The following is an 18,763-nucleotide window of genomic DNA, read 5'->3' as shown; positions in this document are numbered from 1 at the left end:
CTCAGTTGTTGCTAGGATAACAGAGATATCAACATCAGACCCAGTCACTTGTAGGAGTATATTCTCAGTGATAGGTGTTTGAGAAGAACTGGTTTGTGTCTGAGTAATACCAACTGTATGCAACAAGGGTATCATGGATTTTGGTAATATGGAGGGTGAGGGTGAAGGGGTTGAAAGAGACATGTCCTTGGGATTAGGAATGTGGAAGATGGATCCGAGTGGGTCCAGAGCTTCATATTGTGGGGTCCCTATGCTTACAACCTGATCCTTTTGTGAGGATGCAGGAGGAGTTTGAGGCAAGGGTTGAGATCTTTCTTCCATCTGCTGTGAGGAAGTAGCAGCAGTGGTTATTAGTGACTTTTGTGCTGTCACTGGCATTGACTCTGGGATCTCATCTTCCAGAGGTGCCTTTGGTTTGGGTTTGGTGGGCTTTCTGGATGTTTTCTTTTTGGTTCTTTTTGTGGTGGCAGATGTGGGTTTCAAAACAGTGGGTGTGCTGCTTTGATCACCTAGAGCAGTGGGCTCAGCAGCCGATACCTGAGGAGCAGTTTCATCTGCTAAATTCTGCTCAGGCACATCTGCTTTTGTTTTTATTGGTGCCAACATTCTAGAGAATGTTTCAGGTGTTAAACAGTTTATTTTAAAAGAAGCACCTTGTTTGAGCAATTCTGCATCTTCCTTACAAATTTTTGTTCAAAATAGTAGCTTAAAAATCTTGGAAAGGGCAGAAATGCTTTATTATCAACGTTTTTTACCAAATCATCAAATATTTCCTGAGAATAATTAAAATTTTCATTGTTTAAAATTGCATACCCCAGGCATTGAATTTTCGATGGTATTTCATTAAAAGACGTTGTTTTATTAGAAACACACATCAATAGAGTGTGAAACAAAAATCTGGGTGCAGAAGGGAAATGGCCTTTTTGTAAGGTATCCCTTTTTGGTTGCTCTGCATAGCCCCTATTTATGAAATCCTTTTTCAACTCAGTTTTTGAAAAAGAGGTTTTACCTTCCAGATCATTGAGTTTGAATACTTCAGAATTAGATTGTGGAGAGATTTGATTCTTTTTACCCTGTATTGAGGAGTTGATGGCTGTGACAGTGTCTCCTTGTTTTTCAAGGGTGGCATTGTTCCAGAACTCTCTCTGGGTTTTTAGATAGATGGGAGCGTCTGCTGTTATCAAAGTTTTATACTTTGATGCAGATAGGATGTCAATGATGGTGTCAAAGGTGTTGTCGGTTGTGGGTTTTGTGAGTATACTCACATAGTTGTGAGGGGCTTTGTAACGTATTTCGTTTGGTTCAGCAGCCATTTGAGTGGCGTCTGTGGGAGCGGAGGAAGAAGATGATTTTGATTTTGAATTCGATTTTGATTTCTTCATTTTTTGATGAAGAAGATCGAAGAAAGTTTTGTGAAGAAGAGTGGGAAACTGCTTTTAGAAGAGAATTTTTGGAATTCAATTCGACAGTGTGAGCCCCTGTTTGGGTTTAATCAGGGTTTTATTTTAGGGAAAAAGTGAATACTAACGTGGCAGCGGTTATAATGATCTGACGACTAAAAACTGACCACGTGCCAACCCCTGATGAAAGAGTAAATAATGGAGGACAGTTGTTTTGATAGCCACTGATGGATTGAGCATCAGTAGTTACAACGATAACAAAATGAGGCAGTGGATGATTTTTACTATCTGTGGATAGTATATCAGTGGATAGAACAATGATTTTGAACATCAGTGTTTTTCAAGATTTTTAAGGAGCAGGGGTTGACTTTCAGCAGTGGACAGATTTTAGAGAGCAGATGTTAAGGCACAACAGCATTAAAGACACAACAGTGGTTGAAAGCAATATTAGTATAACAACTGTTTGTGCAGCAGTGTTTTGACTTTTGTCAAATAATTTTAGCATCTGCTTGTTTAGATGTGGGAATTGATTTTGTGTAAACACAATCTCATGTTTAACATCTGTTATTCTGCAGAAATGCTATACTCAACAATTTACATTTTGGATGTAAATTCTCAAATTTAAATTGCCAGCAGTTATCACAGAAATCTTTGTTCAAGGCTTTGCCACATGTTCATTATTCCTGACAGTGGTTCAGCATCCCAGATGATGAAGACTTTTCTACTAAGGCTACTCAATTTATGTCTGATTATTTGAATTAGAACATGAGTATCTTAGTAGTTCAAAATCAATTTGCAATCAATTTTTGATCGGTGACAAACAAACTTGAGCTTAACATGACCTTGACATGTGTACCATTTCCTTTTGATCAGATTTAGGGATAGTAATTTCGCACAAAAATAAGGAAATTACATCCTGACCGGTGAGGAAACTTTTACTACCAAAAAGAAAGAGTGAAAGTCCAAAATATATTATTCAGAAAAAAATGAAGTAATATATCCGGTTTTATTTGAGAAAAACACCTTAAAAAATAGTTAAAGGATGTTTTGAAAATAACATCAAAAGGATCAGGTAACTTTCCAACTAAGCTCATGATCATATCATTCTCAAGTTATTTTGACCATTGTTTTAGGATCATTTTCTTGTCAATTGATTGTAAATTCTTCTTTTAAGGTCAACCACTGGAGATGCTATTGTTACCTGAACAATTCCTGTATTTGATGAACGCACATAGTTGCATGATGACAATTGTTTACCCAACTTTGACCTCATAAGTGTTTTATGCTTATACTCTTTTTCTTTTGGCTTCAAAAGTTTTGAGATAAGCACACTTTTGAGTTTTGTTCATTTTCTTCTTTCCTTTTTACCCTTCCCGTTCATAAGTAATAAAATACTTACTGGGAGGTTTTTATGAAAAAAACCTCAATCCAAAATCATTTTCCAGCAATGTTTTGAGAGATCTGGCCACATTTGTTCATGTTTTATTACCAATTCTCACATTACGTATGATTTGGACTGTTTTGACCCCAGATTTTCTTCATGAGTTTTGACAGAGTTGATTTGGTCCTTCTGAGGATTCTCAACCTGCCTTTTAACACATAAGATTTCATGACTAAAGCTTTATTTCCCTCTTTCTAAGTTAGCAAAACACTAATGTTTATTATGAACATAGGTTTTGTTAATCTGAGGTTCATACTTTAGCATAAAACATCATGAAATCATCACAAATTCCATAACAACAGTTGAAATCAATTTTAAATGAAGATAATCATATCATAGTTACCAGATAAGTTTCCAGATCTGGTAACTATGAGTGATTTGTGCATGATATCACTAGTTGTTTGAGATTTGTGAATCTTATGACATCTTGGTTGTTTTACAGAGTATCTGATTCATCATTTTGAACATGATTTCTCATTGCTCTGTTTTTCAACTGAATACAATCAACCTTAGTATCAATGAATTTTGAGCTGAACTGTTATGTCAAATTGATTGTTAGATCGAATTTGACTGTCCGAGCTCTGATACCATTTGTTAGGATCGGAGGCTGTCATGATTGTGCTCGTTTGTATAATTTTGACAGAACAATGAATATAAAATGAGATTAAGTGCAGCAGAAATGAATAACAAACTTTGTGAACACAATCAGAAGAGAAAATAGTTTGGTAAATAAATGCTTTCCATTAAGTTGAATGATTGAGATACAAAGCAAATGATTACAACATGTTTACAGAACTAAACTCCCCCTCAGCCTGAGACCCCAAGGTTGGTTGTACAAGATGAAAGGATTGAATTGAGGAGAAGAACTCACTCAAAACGATCAAATGTAACAGTACAGAGTACTGTTACATTTATAGACAATCCAAACCACTGAAGCATCTCAGCTGACGTCACCATGAAAGTGACATCTAACAACCTAACAAACTCTATCTACTGATCTATACAACTACTGCTTTGCTAACTACTGATATTGCATTACATTACATGAGATGAATAAAACTGCTGATGCATCATTCTACTGCTGTGAACCCAGCAGTACTTGTCATGATCAGCAGTGCTTGACTCAAGGCAGCAGATTGAACAGCAGGGCTTTTAATCTTCATCAGTCCTTGAATAGAACAGCAGTTGTAGGTCAGCAGATGTTGATAAAGCAGATGTTGATAAAGGCAGTACTTTGGAGTATATCAGATGTTGGAGCCACAGTCAAGGGGAAAGCTTATAGTAAACAGCTACTTATTGTGAATCCATTGTTTGTGATCCGGTTTTGGCTTTCATTATTTGTTCCTCTGGTAGGGTTCAATCCCAACAGACCTCCGCAAGAATGGTCACGCGGTTCTACACTTCAGCCTTTCAACAACAAAGAAGACAAGTATATAAAGATAATCATACTTGTAGAACAAATATGCAAAGTCAAGAGCAAAAGCAACTCATACCTGGAGGACCTCAACAGTCTTGTTTAAGTTGGTGCGGTCAGCATTTGCTTCTTCAAGAGCCTTGGCAGCGCGGGCCTCCCCCTCCTTGGCCTCTTTGGTAACCCCTTCAGCTGCCCTCTTCTCCTTCATCAAAGCAGCGTTCGCTGCTTTGAGATTAGTGACCTCCTGGCAAACACGAAACAACGTTTTATTCTGTTTGGCCCAAGATTCTTTCCAAGTCTTGTGCTCATTAGAAAGTGATTCTTTCCAACTCTTGCTCTCATCAGAAAGCAATTTGGCGAGAGTACGAACCTGTTTAAGACCAGCAGTTGCAGCCCACTCCTCGGTCTGCTTATACTGCTCAAAGGCAGCCTTCTCCCTTTTAAGCTGCTCCGCACCCTCCCGAGCAACTTTCACCAACGCTTCGGCCTCAGCCCGCAAGCGAGCACTTTCCTCCTCCTTGCGCCCCAACACCTTGTAGTCTTCCATAATGGCATTCGCCATTATGGAACTCCCCACAAGCATGGAGGAGAGTTGGTTGATCCGGAGCTCACGGGGCAAAGCGCGGGCCCGATTAACTTTAAACGGGGTGCCCAAACCACCCAAAATCTCCTTACAAGAAGAAGGATCACTTGAAATATCATCCCCTTGCTTAAAATTCCAAGGGGGTCGGTGATAGTTCATACTCCGGTCTTCTGTGTAGGTGCGGAAGTAAAACTCCAATTCAGACTCTTCAGGCTGAATAGGAGACCCTTCAAAACTCGTACCCCCAGAAGCGGAACTGGAAGCCTTCTCGGCAGTAGGAGATTTTTTCTTCTCAACATCATCAAACTTCAGGTTCAGATCATCAGTATACTGCGGGGAGATTAGATTATCATGGGAATCCACCGTATTAAAGATCCGAGCCGCAGGTTTCTTCCCAGTACCCTCTGCTTGCACCGAAGGCTCCGTAACAACTTTAGCAGAGGGGTTTATTGTAAACCCTTTGACCACCCCCGCATCCGCAGCCACGTCATACGTAGGGGTAGGAGGAGTATCAAACAAGGAGAAACCTTCATCTTGCGGTTCTGCGAACAAAGCAAAAATAACTCAATTACAAGTCCAATGACAAACACTTGTAAAGTTATATGTCACTTACCAGCCTCAACCACAGGTTTCTTCTACGAGATAGTAGTAGTCCGTTTCGTTTGCAACCGCGGACGCTTCTTCTCACCGGCACCAGCAGCCTTCTCCTCTGGTTTTCTCTTCCTCTTCTCATCAGCAGGCTTGGAACCCGCAGAGGTCCCACCTGCAGCCGCACCACCACCTGGAACACCCAAACCCTCAAGGGTGTCGGACACTACCACGTAATCGGTGTATCTGCGGAAACAAGAACGAGAGATACCTGCCGCCTGCCGCACCAAAGGAGGAACAACAGCAGCCTCAGGCTTTTTCTTGTGGCGACCCCGCACGGTTTTCTCCACATGCTTCTTGGGGGCACCTTTCACCTCAAATTCTCCCAGGGCCCCAAGAGTACATGCGTTTAAATCATCAAACAAGCAAGTCAGAAAGGTGAACTTCTTTACAAAGCAAGTAAGAAGATTATAGACTATACCTTTGCCTTGCGGCAGGGGTGCATTCAACCCCTCGCGATCAGGAATACGGAAGTTATTACGAATGGTCAAGTTAAAACCTTCTTCACCATCCGCACACCGAAGAATCTCAACCTTGCCCGTGAAGTTCGGATCAAATATCCTCCACAGGGCAACATCCTCTGATAATACACTTACAAATCAGTAACAAATAAGGAAGTAAGGAAACCGCACAAGAGTTAAAATACTTACCACCACTCTTCTCCCGCACAACGTGCCTTGCTTTCCTATCAGGCCTGGTCAACATCATCCGCAGCACCCACAACTGCGAGTTGCCCAGCTTCTTAAACTCAATGGTCCTCAACCTTCGGAACCACTCCACCGTATCAGCCCGGGGAACAGCAATATCCTCCACAAGGATAGTCTCAGCCACATTCCGCAGGGTCATGTTGGCAACAACTGTGGCAACTTTAATGTAGAAGAACCTTGTCTTCCACTTCGTACTACCCTTCGGAGGGGTCATCAGCTTGGGGCTACCATAACGCTGATCAAAAGAAAAGAAACCAGTATTTACGGTCAACTGGTAAAACCGCCGGAAGTTTTCAACAGAATTTTCCAGATCAAGAGCACGAAAAGTGTACTCAAAGTTTCGAATCCGAATCATCTCGAACGGGCTGAGTTGGGAAATATGGATCTTGTAGTACTCCAAGACCTCAGCAACAAAGACAGTCAATGGTAGTCGAAGGTTACCATCAACGAAGAAATCGGCCCACATGGTGACGTAACCGGCCGGAGCATCGGCACCGGTGTCACCTTCCTGTGGGTGTATAAACCCATACTCCTGAGGCATCTGAATGCTGGTCATCAGGACAACAAACTGACCTTTCGACCACTTCAACACTGGTAAGCCCCCGCCGGGGGCACCACCACCTTCTTCATCTTCTTCCGCCGCCGCCGGCGACGAGTGATCAGGGTTTTCACCCTCAGCATGGTGTAGATTGGACGGTTCAGCCATCAGGGAATGTAATGAAAAAGACAGAAGAATGAGTTCACAAGAAACTCAGAAACCTCACCGGAATTTCAGACAAGTTTATCGGAGAAGACGAAGGAAGCACTCTTTCTCTCGCCGGAAATTTTTGAAATTTTGAACAAGTGAGGGGAAACCACAAACGGTCTCCCCTTATATACCCATCGCCACTAATGCGACGCAGTAACCGAATCATCACGTTCAAAAAGGGCGAATTATGCGACGCCACGTGTTCAGCGACGGTTCCACTGACGGTTACCACGTGCGAGTGGCCGCCCACGCGCCTGACAAAAGAGACTTTTACACTCCTGCTACAGTGCATTTATTACCTTGGGCAGTGCAAACGTCCTTTCGTTTCAGCACATGCCAGAAAATCCTACCAACTTTCACCAACTCACACGTGCGTTCAGCCACGTATGCAACAAAAAAGCGACAACGTTATCCAAATATAAGCGGTATGTGGTTTCTCTGGTATACCGCACCATAGCCCATACCGCATGTCGTTTTTTACATACCCCTCAAAAAAAGGCAAAAATATATATCTCTACATTATGTAAAGGGGTATAACTAATATCCTCATATACCCACGAGCACACGTGGAATATGCGGAGATGACACACACGAGCCCGCACACGTGTTTCAGATGCTCAGAACTAGCGTTGTTCTTTGGACTGCAAAAACCGCTTCTCAGGACGAAGCAAACCGCACTCCTTCAGGCATCTTCAAGCTTCAAATCCGTCGTATCCGGTTCACAACCACAGAGGGTGCACAAACAGCTTCTCATTAGGGGAAAGGGTAAGTATGATGCACAGCCGCACATCAGCAACCCTGATTCTTGATCCTTCAAGAGTCGCATCCAAGCAAAACACTCTTCTAAAGCGAGTCTTTTGTTAAAAAGCCGCAGACACTCATGAGTCATTGCGGTTGCACCTCCAGCTCCGTGAGTGGTAGCTACGGAAGAGCCACGACTAAGTCATCACACAGATGAACGAAGCTACTTCAAGGAAAACTGCTTCCCATTGAAGCGTGAAGGAAAGTGGCTCCAGAACGAGTGCGGACGAGATCCCCAATCACCTAAGGGAATCTCCTTGAGCAACAAGCCAACGAACAGTGGTAACAAGTCTGCTTATGACTTTGTTTGCCCACCTATGAGCCGCATAGAATAAACAATGGTGGGTACAACCATTCCTATGACCATGTTTATTGGCCCATAGTACAGATTCACATTGTTCGACCAAACATGGCCAACAATGACGCAATGAGGTAACTGCAGAGGACGTGCGGTTACTCGAGAGCTAAACTGAAGAACACGAACACCCCACAAAAGAGGGATCCGTGTTTCATATCCAATTGCTGAACATAAAGCTTGAGCAAAGCCCTTGCAGCATTGCATCAGCTACCGCAGAGGTTACAACTAGAGTTGCAGACGCGGGCTTCTCTCGTCACCGTCTCAAAGGTTGGTTCGAACCCAGCTGACATCTCCAGTCACCGTCTCAAAGATTGGTTCGAACCCAGCTGATATCTCCAGGTCACGGTCTCAAAGGTTGGTTCAACACACCAACAGGTGGTAACCAACCTGATGACATCAAAAAAAGGTAGACCATCCTATCGGATCAAAACCCTGAGCTGAGAATTTCGCATCAGATGAAACTTGCTCACCGACACGGAAGAGACGTCACATGACTCTACCAGATCCCCAGCTTGATTTACGAAAAGCAACAGCCATCTACATGGCCTAGAATCTTCTCCAGACTCCAAACTACCTTCTAGACACCATAGTCCAGTGCTCCTCCCACATGCAACCTGCACGAGGCAGCAACACTAGACTGGGGGGACTTGAAGGGGTATGGTCCTAGATCTCGCGCCAGCTGACCGCGAGTGACCATTACCCTTATCAAAAACCCCCACCAGCAAGAACTTATCCGCGTCCGTGCGGACACGCACGAACGCACCCTTCGAATCCAATCGATCAAGGGATAAGAAGAAGCCTTACCTTGTGTATGAAAATGGGTGTGCATAGCGATGTGGCTGGAACCGCATCCTAGGAACATTTTCTTCACGACAAGGGATCTGGGCAACAGCAACAGTCACCACGAACGGCGATGTGGCTTGGCACCGCATCCCACACATGTCTTCATCAGAGCAAGAAACGCGGGAACGACAAAGGTTACCGCAGGTAGCGATGCGGCCTGGCACCGCATCCTGCCCATAAGGCAAGTGGGACTGACACCATAGAGCAAGTGGCACCACTGGCAGTCGCCTGTCAGTCCATACGTAAGCAGCAGACTGACACTGCAGTAGGACGTAGCTTCACCTCCACAACCGACAAGCCTAACACACCTGCATAAGGGCAGCACGTCATCAGTTTGTCCTCTCCTTCACTCCTCGGCTATAAATACCAACCCCAAACCAGGTTTGAGGTATCTCTTCACAACTCTCTCACTACTACTACGATCACACTTTGCTTCCCAAGCAAATTACTGATTCTCACGCCGGAGAGTGGTAACAAGGAGCACCCCCCACCCCATCCTCCTTGTTACGAGTCATGGTTTGTTTCCTTGTGCAGGAGATCAATCAGCGGACGATCTAGCCAGCGATCCTCGGGAAGAAGGGATTAACCCTACTTGACGAGACCAGTGAGTTAACCACTTTGGTTAACCATTGTTTCATCAGGTTTAAAGATTAATTTGTTTAAAGCTAACATGTATGGATTAGGATGGAGGGGCTGGAGGTTGAGTCAATGGCGTTGGTTATAGGTTGTAAAGGGGATTCACTTCCACTTAAACCGGTTATGCAATTGGAGACTGGTGTTTGAAGTGTTCAAAGCGAGACTCTCTCTTTGGAAGGCCTCGGTTTTTTCAATAAGGGGGAAAGTGACGTTAATAAAAGCTGTTCTTTAAAGCCTAACAAGTTATTATTTTTGTTTATATAAAGCTCCGGTTGGATTTATTAAAGGCCTTGAATCCATTATTCGTAAATTTCTATGGGGTGGAGTGAAGGATGAGAATAAAATGCACTAGGTTGGTTGGGATAGGGTTGCGTCTCCGCAAAGCGTTGGGGGTCTCAGGTTGAGACAGTTGGGTTATATTAATATAACTTTTCTTACGAAGTGGGAGTGGCGCTATAAAGTTGAAAAGGACGATTTTTGGGTTAAAGTGGTTACGGCCCTTCACTCGCATAGATGTTCGTAGGAGTTTCTTCAGTTAAGGCGTCGTTAAAGGGTTCCTCGAGCAGATTTGTTAAGGTGATCACAAGACCTATGGTTGGGAATATTATTCTAAGGAATATGATTAAGGGGAGGTTGGGGACGGGTCGGGTATTTTCTTCTGGCTAGATCCTTGGGTGGTCTAGATCCCCTCAAAGATAAGTTTACTAACCTGTTCCGGTTGGAAAGTGAAAAAAAATGCAAAGTTCAAGATAGGTTTGTTCGGGGTATTTCGAACCTGAGTGGGCAATGGTGGTGGAAATGAGTTTCGACCTCTAATGTTGAGATGGCGGAGTGGGGCGGTTTATATTTTTTAATGAACTCGGTTTGGTTGAATGATATGAGGGATGATTGGAGCTGGTTAGGCGGTTCGCTAGGAGCCTTCACAGTCGGATAGGTTAAAATGCTGATCGATAACTCTACGGATTTCAACGATCGGTATGTTTGGGGGTGGTGCGGTTGGCTCCCAACTAGATGTAATTTATTTGCTTGGCGTGCGGAGCTAAACAAAATTCCGGCTAAACTGGCGCTTCGAGATAGAAGCATTCCGGTAAGTGATGATGAATGTGTTTTGTGCAACTCGGGAATTGATTATGTCGAGCATCTTTTCACAGCATGTTCGCTTATATCGGTTTTGTGCCAAAAGGTCAGCGTGTGGTGTTCTCGAGGCACAACATCATTGTGGGTTAACTGGTAAGGAGAAGGAGGCGTATCAAGGCATTCTGATTATTGTGTGTTGGAGTGTTTGGAAGGCGAGGAATGAGCTTATGTTCACAGGGGGAAACCAGTCAAGATCGACAATTTGTTTAGGGATATTAAGGCGGTTGGGTATCTTTGGTTCAAAAATAGGTCGAAACATACCTAGGATGAATGGTGTAAATTTGTAATTATGTAACGGTTGTGTTGTTTGGCCGCCCGGTTTTCAGGTTGGTTCTGTGTTTAATGAAGTTTACCATTAAAAAAATACAGAGTTGGCCACTGTTTAACTTTTTTGACTAAGTCCAAGAAGTTTGAGCTTAGTTAATAATTACTAATTACACACACTCGAACCATGAAAAGTTATCTCTTACAAGAAATGTTAATGACTAGCAACAAATACTAATGGCATCAACACGCCGGATATTGAAGTCATCTAAATGTACAAATACTTGAGATGCTAGCTTGTCCTTTATACAAATTGTACACATGTTGATAACACCCAAAATTAATATCACACACACATCAAACATTAAAAAGCTCAATTTTATTTTATTTTCGACCATTTGCACAACGTTTACGATGTAACTTAAATTTTATCTAACGAAATCAAGATACTTTAAAATGATCAAGTTATTGATAACGATGACTTGTCGTTAATTATCCCGCTGACGAATAACCGATAATTCAGAAGTCCTCAACACACGAAGCCTCTTTGCCGAAGATATAAACATGCTGCAGAAAACATAATAGATCACATGAGTAACCCGTTTCTTTTGTGACGTTTGCTTGAAAAATAAACTAATTAAAGTTGGTAAAATATATCAAGGATGCTTACTCCCATGGGACGTCACCAACAAGGATTCTATCTCCTTCATTATCCTCGTAAACTAAGGTGTACTCGCCGGTTCCGTCCAGTAATCCGGCCGATAAATCTATTTGCTTTTTTGATGTCCCAGAAGAAGAGTCTCCTTGAGCTAAAAACAAAAGGAACAATTGTCATATGCTTACAAAAACAAAAATGAAAACCAGAGAAACTGAGAAAGTGAACTAAAACCCATGATTTTTAGGTATTATAACATCTAAATCATAAATATTAAATCTTTAAACAAATTCGTGTATGTATATAAGCATGCATACCATATATATCCAACAGAGTTGGATACTTGTGAAGTATATATATAAAAAAGAAAATAAATTAAAACTGATCACTTTTTGGGTATTATTTATTTTTAAAACATAAAAACTAAACTTTTAAGCAATTTTACAAACAAAGTGCATTTTGGTAAAAATTGAAATTGTGAAACACATTATTAGTAGTACTATTAGAGCATTCAGAATGGATCTTTCGTATTTATGTGAGTGTAACCTCTATATTTGGATAGTTGTGAGTGGAAAAGAAAAAAAAAAGCAGAAAAAAAAATACTATTTAATAGTAAATTTAGAGGAGATACTATTCACCTCTATAATTTTTTAATACTTTCTAAAGTGTTTGTAAGTGAAAAAGAGAGAAAAAGTAATGATAAAAATATAAAAAAATGTTATTTAATTAAAAAAAAGAGAGAAAAGTTAGTAATTTTTAGTATAATTATAAAGATAAATAAGATATTGTAAGTACACACTTATACAATCAAGTATGACAATGATATGACAACACCTAACAATACCCCATATCTTTTATATTATAGTTTATTTTATTTATTTCATTATATTTCAAAAAGTAATTACAGTCTATATAATTTACATTATATAAAATATACGATAAAATGCATACAGTTTATTTAAATAAATAAACTAGTCATAAAACATTAGTGACCTAATTAAAAAAAATAAGAAAAATTATAAGAAAAAGTCATTAATGAGAATTTGTTCTTTATAAAAAAAGTATATCTAAAATATGAGTATTGCATAATTCATAGTGACATGACGTGAAAATGTTAATACAAAGTTTTGCGACTTTTGTCCTTAGCATTGCAATTCCTACATATGTGAATATAATCTGTAAAAAACGTATTATATTTTTATCCGGGCTTCCATGATCTTTGTATATAAGCTTTTCATACAAGCCCACTCGCAAGAGCGTAGGATAGTGGGGGCGGGAGGGGCGACCTACCCCTCGAACTTTTCGCTCAGTAGTGGAGAGTATGTAGTTTTCGTATAGAAATTTTTGGGTATATACGTTTTCGACCCCTCGTTTTATAGAAATTTTTGGGTGCGTACGTTTTCGACCATCCGGTCAGAAATCTCAAGCTTCGCCACTGCCCACTCGTACATATGTTATTCGTTACATCGCTTGTATACATTGTGTTTATAACGTTATATTACCTGCCAACAATCCTCCAAAGAGCTCATCCACAGCTGATGAGAGTTTTTGGTAAGTATCATAAGCTTTAAGATCAACCTTTCTTCCAATAGCAACTCCATCCATATTAATCTTAACGTACAAACTGTTTTCGATTTTCTTATCACCACTTCCATCTGCTGTTACTTTTAGCGGCAAAGACATCACCTTGGTGGAGTTGCTAGATGTCATAATGTTCTTCCTTGATGTCCTCACTGGTGGCCACCCCACCACTGCCTGTGGCTGTGCAACTCTACAAAATTTATTCTTAATTAATCATGATTTCATCCACTCACTAAATCATCAAATTATACATTGTAGGTAGAATATTTTGCTTAGAGTTTATTATTATATATTTATGATAGTTAGAAGATATGGTATGTACAGAATAATAAAAATTTGGTAAGGTATTTTATGTATTACTATCTATATCTAGGTTTAGGATCACGTAAGAAGCACTAGGCTAATTGAGAAACTTGAGAACCATTCTGAACCATACATTTTTTCTAAACTTTTCATAATATACACATATGTATAGTTTAAAATTGACTATATACGTATGTGTATAATTCAAGATTTGACAATATACATATATGTATATAGTCAATTTTATAGTATAAATATGTGTATATTACGAAAAGCTTAAGAAAAATGTGTGGTCCAGAATGCTTCTCAAGTTTCTCAAATAGGGTGGACTTCTCTTAGTATATATATATTTCTAATAGACATAATTAAAATAAATCCTAACTAATATCTCCTGATATATATATTTTGCACAGATTACAGTGATACGAGTAAGTGATACCTTTTGTTTGAGCTTTTTGACATGAGGATCTTGGGTGGACAACCGGTGGCATGACCAGTACCAATGGAATACAAGCCATCTCCTGGAGGACATAACGTTAGTTCTAGCCTTGTATCCTCACAGGCTTCTTTGATCATCATCTTCTTCATTTATATTTCTAAGAATAAAGTGTCCCACTAGAGAGAAATCGACTTCTGGGAAAACGAAAGGGTTACCAAACGATACCTTAATCGGGGCTTAAAAAGGGTTGTAAAACATACCAAAAGTAGTTGAAGTGAATCTTAAAGTAATTAATGAGAAGAATAAAGAATACCGGCCATCACATGAGATATTTATTTGTTTTGTGGAAAAGCAAGAAGATGCATATCATGCTTTTAAAGGAAGCATAAAAGAGACTTCCAAATAGGGCTGCAAACGAACCGAACGAACACGAACAGGACCTTGTTCGTGTTCGTTTGTTAAGAAATATATGTGTTCGCGAACCGTTCACGAACACTTATCGAACGAGATTTTATGTTTGTGTTCGTTTGTTAAGGAAATGAACTTTTTCGTGTTCGTTTGTGTTTGTTTGTTAATTTTAGGCAACGAACAAAAACAAACATTGATGAACACAAATGAGCACAAACTAATGTTCATGAACACAAATGGAAACAAACGAACACAAACAATTTTTCATGAACAATATATATATTACACTGACACTTATTAGATATTTAAATTGTCGGAATTTTGAAGTATTTAAATACATATAAAAACTAAAAACACTAATTAACTATCGAACACGTTACCGAACGTTCACGAACATAAACGAACGAACACGACCTTTGTTCATGTTTGTTCATTTAACTAAACGAACAAAATTTCTTGTTCGTGTTTGTTTGTTTAATAAACGAACGAACACAAACGAACTTCCCGCCGAACGGTTCACGAACTGTTCGCCGAACGTTTGGTTCGTTTACAGCCCTACTTCCAAATGTTAGTGTTTGGAGAGATAAAATATACTATCAATCACTTATCAATACTATTGTCATCATTATATATTTCTGTATTTTCTTTTTGCTTTTCGATTACATATATATTGATTAACATACATAACCTGACAGCCAATGTGATGTGAACATAGTTATTGGTTTTAACATTATTGATTATGCGGTGAACATAGTTATTGGTTTTAACATTAGGCAAGCGGGTGTGGTATATCGCCCATGGCTATATCACCTTCGTTAGCGTCTCTTAGCGTCGCTTCCCCATTTCCCGTCCGCCAAGGGGGGGGGAGGGGGCATTGATCTTTCGCTAGCATGGTAACGAACGCTAACGACTTTTTTTGGTGGTCTCCATTCACTTTATCGTTTTTCAATGGTAATATTATAAAAAATTAACCTTTATTTTAAATTTTTCACACTATATATATCCTAACATTTTTACTCAAACCATACCATTTCTACCATATATTATCCATAATTTTTATACATTTTATCATACTCACACAATGTTTCCCAACAATCAAAACGCGTGAGACCAACAATCCGTTTTGGGGTAATTTAGCAAACAACGAGCAAGAAGAACGATACCGAAGAGACCCACGAACGGGTGAGATTGGATATTATTGTGACAACTGGCATTTTTCAGGTAATTTCTGTACAATGTGAACAGTATTCTATATGTTATGGTTGTGTATTTTGAACATATAATGAGCATGAATCCATGGATTACGTTTAAAGAACTTACAAAATATTTCATGATGCATGATGACTATTATTATTGATTTCGACTCGAAACAGTTCAAACCGTGCACAGAACAAAACTAGCACACTTATCAGACAAACTAGTAGTACTGACAGGAGTTCAGTACTCAGACAGACAACATGTTTAGAACACAGATTGAGTCCCAGAACCAAAGTTATACTAGAACTCTATGTAGGAAAGTAAGGGTTTATGATACTACTTCCCTAGTGACGAGTGAACGCTAGAAACTGCCCGAAACTAGCACTAAACAGTAAAATTCAGCATAATTCAGCAAAAATCAGCATTTGTCAGCTTATGTTATAATCAGAAACAACGCCCGAATGTTCAGAATAGCTTAAAAGGTGTTGAAAACATTAACATTACATAGTTACATAATATACCATACAAGACACTAATGTTAACTTTTTAAGCGATCCTATAACCAAATGAACATCCGAACACAACTAGAAGCACTATGTGAACTAGTTAACAATATTTTGAATTACAATGCTAGTTTACGACATCAAACACTTTCCTACACATAAAAATCACTAACACACATAACACCCTAAACTGATTAACATAACTTCACATAATATAACACTTAACCATGTTAATCAAAACCATAACCCCCCCATCTTGACCGTCCCCAAGGGGGACCCCACCACCTAATTGTTGACTAATATCTTGCTAGTCAAAGATGCCTTCATAGATAACCATGAGGTGATATGTTGGAGGGAGAATTAGATCCTTTGTGTAATAAACCTTATCAACTCATCAAATATCATCATCCAACTCATTTATCACTTAACACTAGGTGATACAAGAAGGTGTCAAGCATTGGATTTTGAAGGACCACACTTTGGAGCTTTTATCCACCATCTTCTCTTCATCTCCATCTTCTAGTTTCTACCCTAGCCTTGTGCTAAGTGATGTATAACTAAATATCTAAAGATCTTACATAAACAATAAGATGAACAGAAGAACAAAACTAAAAATAATAAGATGTTTGATGATTTCTTGTGTGTATGGTGTTAAACACCACATAAGTGCTTGCTAGATGATGATTTAAAACAGATCTAGCAAGTATGATGATGGATCTTGAAAGATCCATGTTAGCATACATTATGTGTAGCATGAACTTGAAAAGTAAGCATGATTTTGTGATGAGATTGGTTCTTACAAGGTGTAGAACAGAAAAATGAAGGAATTCAAGTGTTAAAGTTTCTAAGAAACAAAGTTTATTTCATAAGAAGCATGATTTGGTTTTTGAAAGAAAGTGAACTTGTTCTATGTGTAAAAATGAAACACTTGAAATGTTTAAAACATAAAAAGTTGTAGAAAATGAATTTCTACAAAAATGATTTACAAGTTGTAGAGTAAGAATTTTTACAAGAATGGTTCTTATGTAGTAAAAATCATGTTTTTGAAGTTAAGGGATCTTGTTAATCACTATGTTAACAGACTACAAGTTTTATAAAAGTTCAAGTTCATAACTTCATCAAAGAGATGCATTTTATTCATGTATTAGGATTGTAGTATTGTTGTTGATGATTTTTGAAAAGAAAATGATATGCTTAAAGCATAGAAACCTCCATTTTTCAAAGGAAACTATGGCAAAATTTTTGTAGAATTTAAACACTTAGAAAAAAAATATGTTTTAAACAAGTGTTTACAAGTAATCTTGAATCATGGTTTTAAGCATAAAAATTGCCATAATTAATGGTATAAAATTTCAAGTAATGGAGGTTGATTTTCAAAAATAAAATGGCTAAGTATATATTTAGGAAAATATATATTTAGAGATCACACAAAATATGTGCTATGTGTATATTATTTGTATTAGTTATACTAAAATTAGGAACTTGAAAATAATATACCACACAAAAATACCAAAAATTGGAATAAAAGAATTACAAAAAATACAAAAATACACATCATGGACACAAATAATGGATTTTGGACGAACGGACCTATCGGACATAATGAACACTATATACATATATTCCGGAAAGATTCAATATATATTAAGTATGAAATACTTAATAAATACAAGAAAATAAGTATTCCTATACGTACAAATACATACCAACATACACTACCAACACTTGGTAAAATACCCTCATACAAGTATTATACATAAATATGAGAATAAAAAGTGACATACTTAACATACTCATAATACAAGTATACCTATACTTGGGAATACGTATAAATGTATAATACCCAATAAAGGGTATGTTGGTTATGGAATCTACAGACATGCGTATATGAGAACCATACGAGACAACGAGTTAAAAATATATTATTTTTAACAAAACCCCCGAATATTTGCATGAAAATAATATAAATTAAAATATATTAATTTTAACTAATATATATAATTTAGAATTATATAATTATGAAAATTATATACACATCATACACCAAAAGTGTAACTCAAGGTATACAAAATTCCAAAACAAGTCCTAATAAATAATTAAGACTAAGAGTCGTTACACGACCGAGGTGTCTAATAAAACATAGCACGTGTGTAGGTAGTGACACGACTCGCATACATCGACTTTGAGTATACACGATCTCGGACGCAAACTTGTGAGTTCATTTCCCCCTTTTCTCTTAATTGTTTTCGGATTTATAACTCTCGGAGGTGAAATACATGTTTCAATGGTATGGTTTAGCTAAGGAATGAACTGTTAGATCATGTGGATGGGTAGTATCTCTCTTAAGTGCCATTAATCTTGTTTAAGACTGAGGGTCAGAAGTGGTAGATCTATCGGGTGTAGCGAGCCCCACTCATGGGTCCTTATGTGGCCGCATGTAGTGCTTTTGTCGTTCCAGCCGGATGGACCAGAGGAAATCCGCTAGGTTTGAGTGCTTCCTACGCCACCACACATATTAATGTCCTTGCAAAACATTAATGATCTGTTCATAGATGCTTTACATACCTGTTATCAAAAGAATCTCTCAAATGTTTACAAGTTTATTCTGAGCTCACATAAAACGCATGAACTCGCTCAAATTTTATTGATTGTTTTCAAACTTACATGTATTTTAGGAAACTAGATGGATCTTTGGCG

At 38.7% G+C, this 18,763-nt stretch overlaps 1 protein-coding gene across 1 annotated transcript; it reads right to left on the bottom strand.

Moving 5' to 3' along the window:
* Positions 1-11,238: 11,238 nt before the first annotated feature.
* LOC110868013 (auxin-responsive protein IAA7) lies at positions 11,239-14,294 on the bottom strand. The gene is made up of 4 exons (XM_022117090.2): positions 13,959-14,294; positions 13,138-13,406; positions 11,651-11,789; positions 11,239-11,547 (listed from the first exon to the last, which is right to left on the bottom strand). Exons 1-4 carry the CDS (start codon positions 14,105-14,107, stop codon positions 11,469-11,471), a joined length of 636 nt encoding a protein of 211 aa, XP_021972782.1. The 5' UTR covers positions 14,108-14,294; the 3' UTR covers positions 11,239-11,468.
* Between the last annotated feature and the right edge of the window lie 4,469 nt (positions 14,295-18,763).

Source organism: Helianthus annuus, chromosome 7 (genome assembly GCF_002127325.2).
Source record: "Helianthus annuus cultivar XRQ/B chromosome 7, HanXRQr2.0-SUNRISE, whole genome shotgun sequence".
In the NCBI taxonomy this organism is placed as follows: Eukaryota; Viridiplantae; Streptophyta; class Magnoliopsida; order Asterales; family Asteraceae; genus Helianthus; species Helianthus annuus.
The sequence above is the reverse complement of the archived record's forward strand: the minus strand, read 5'-3'. Positions and strand labels throughout refer to the sequence as shown.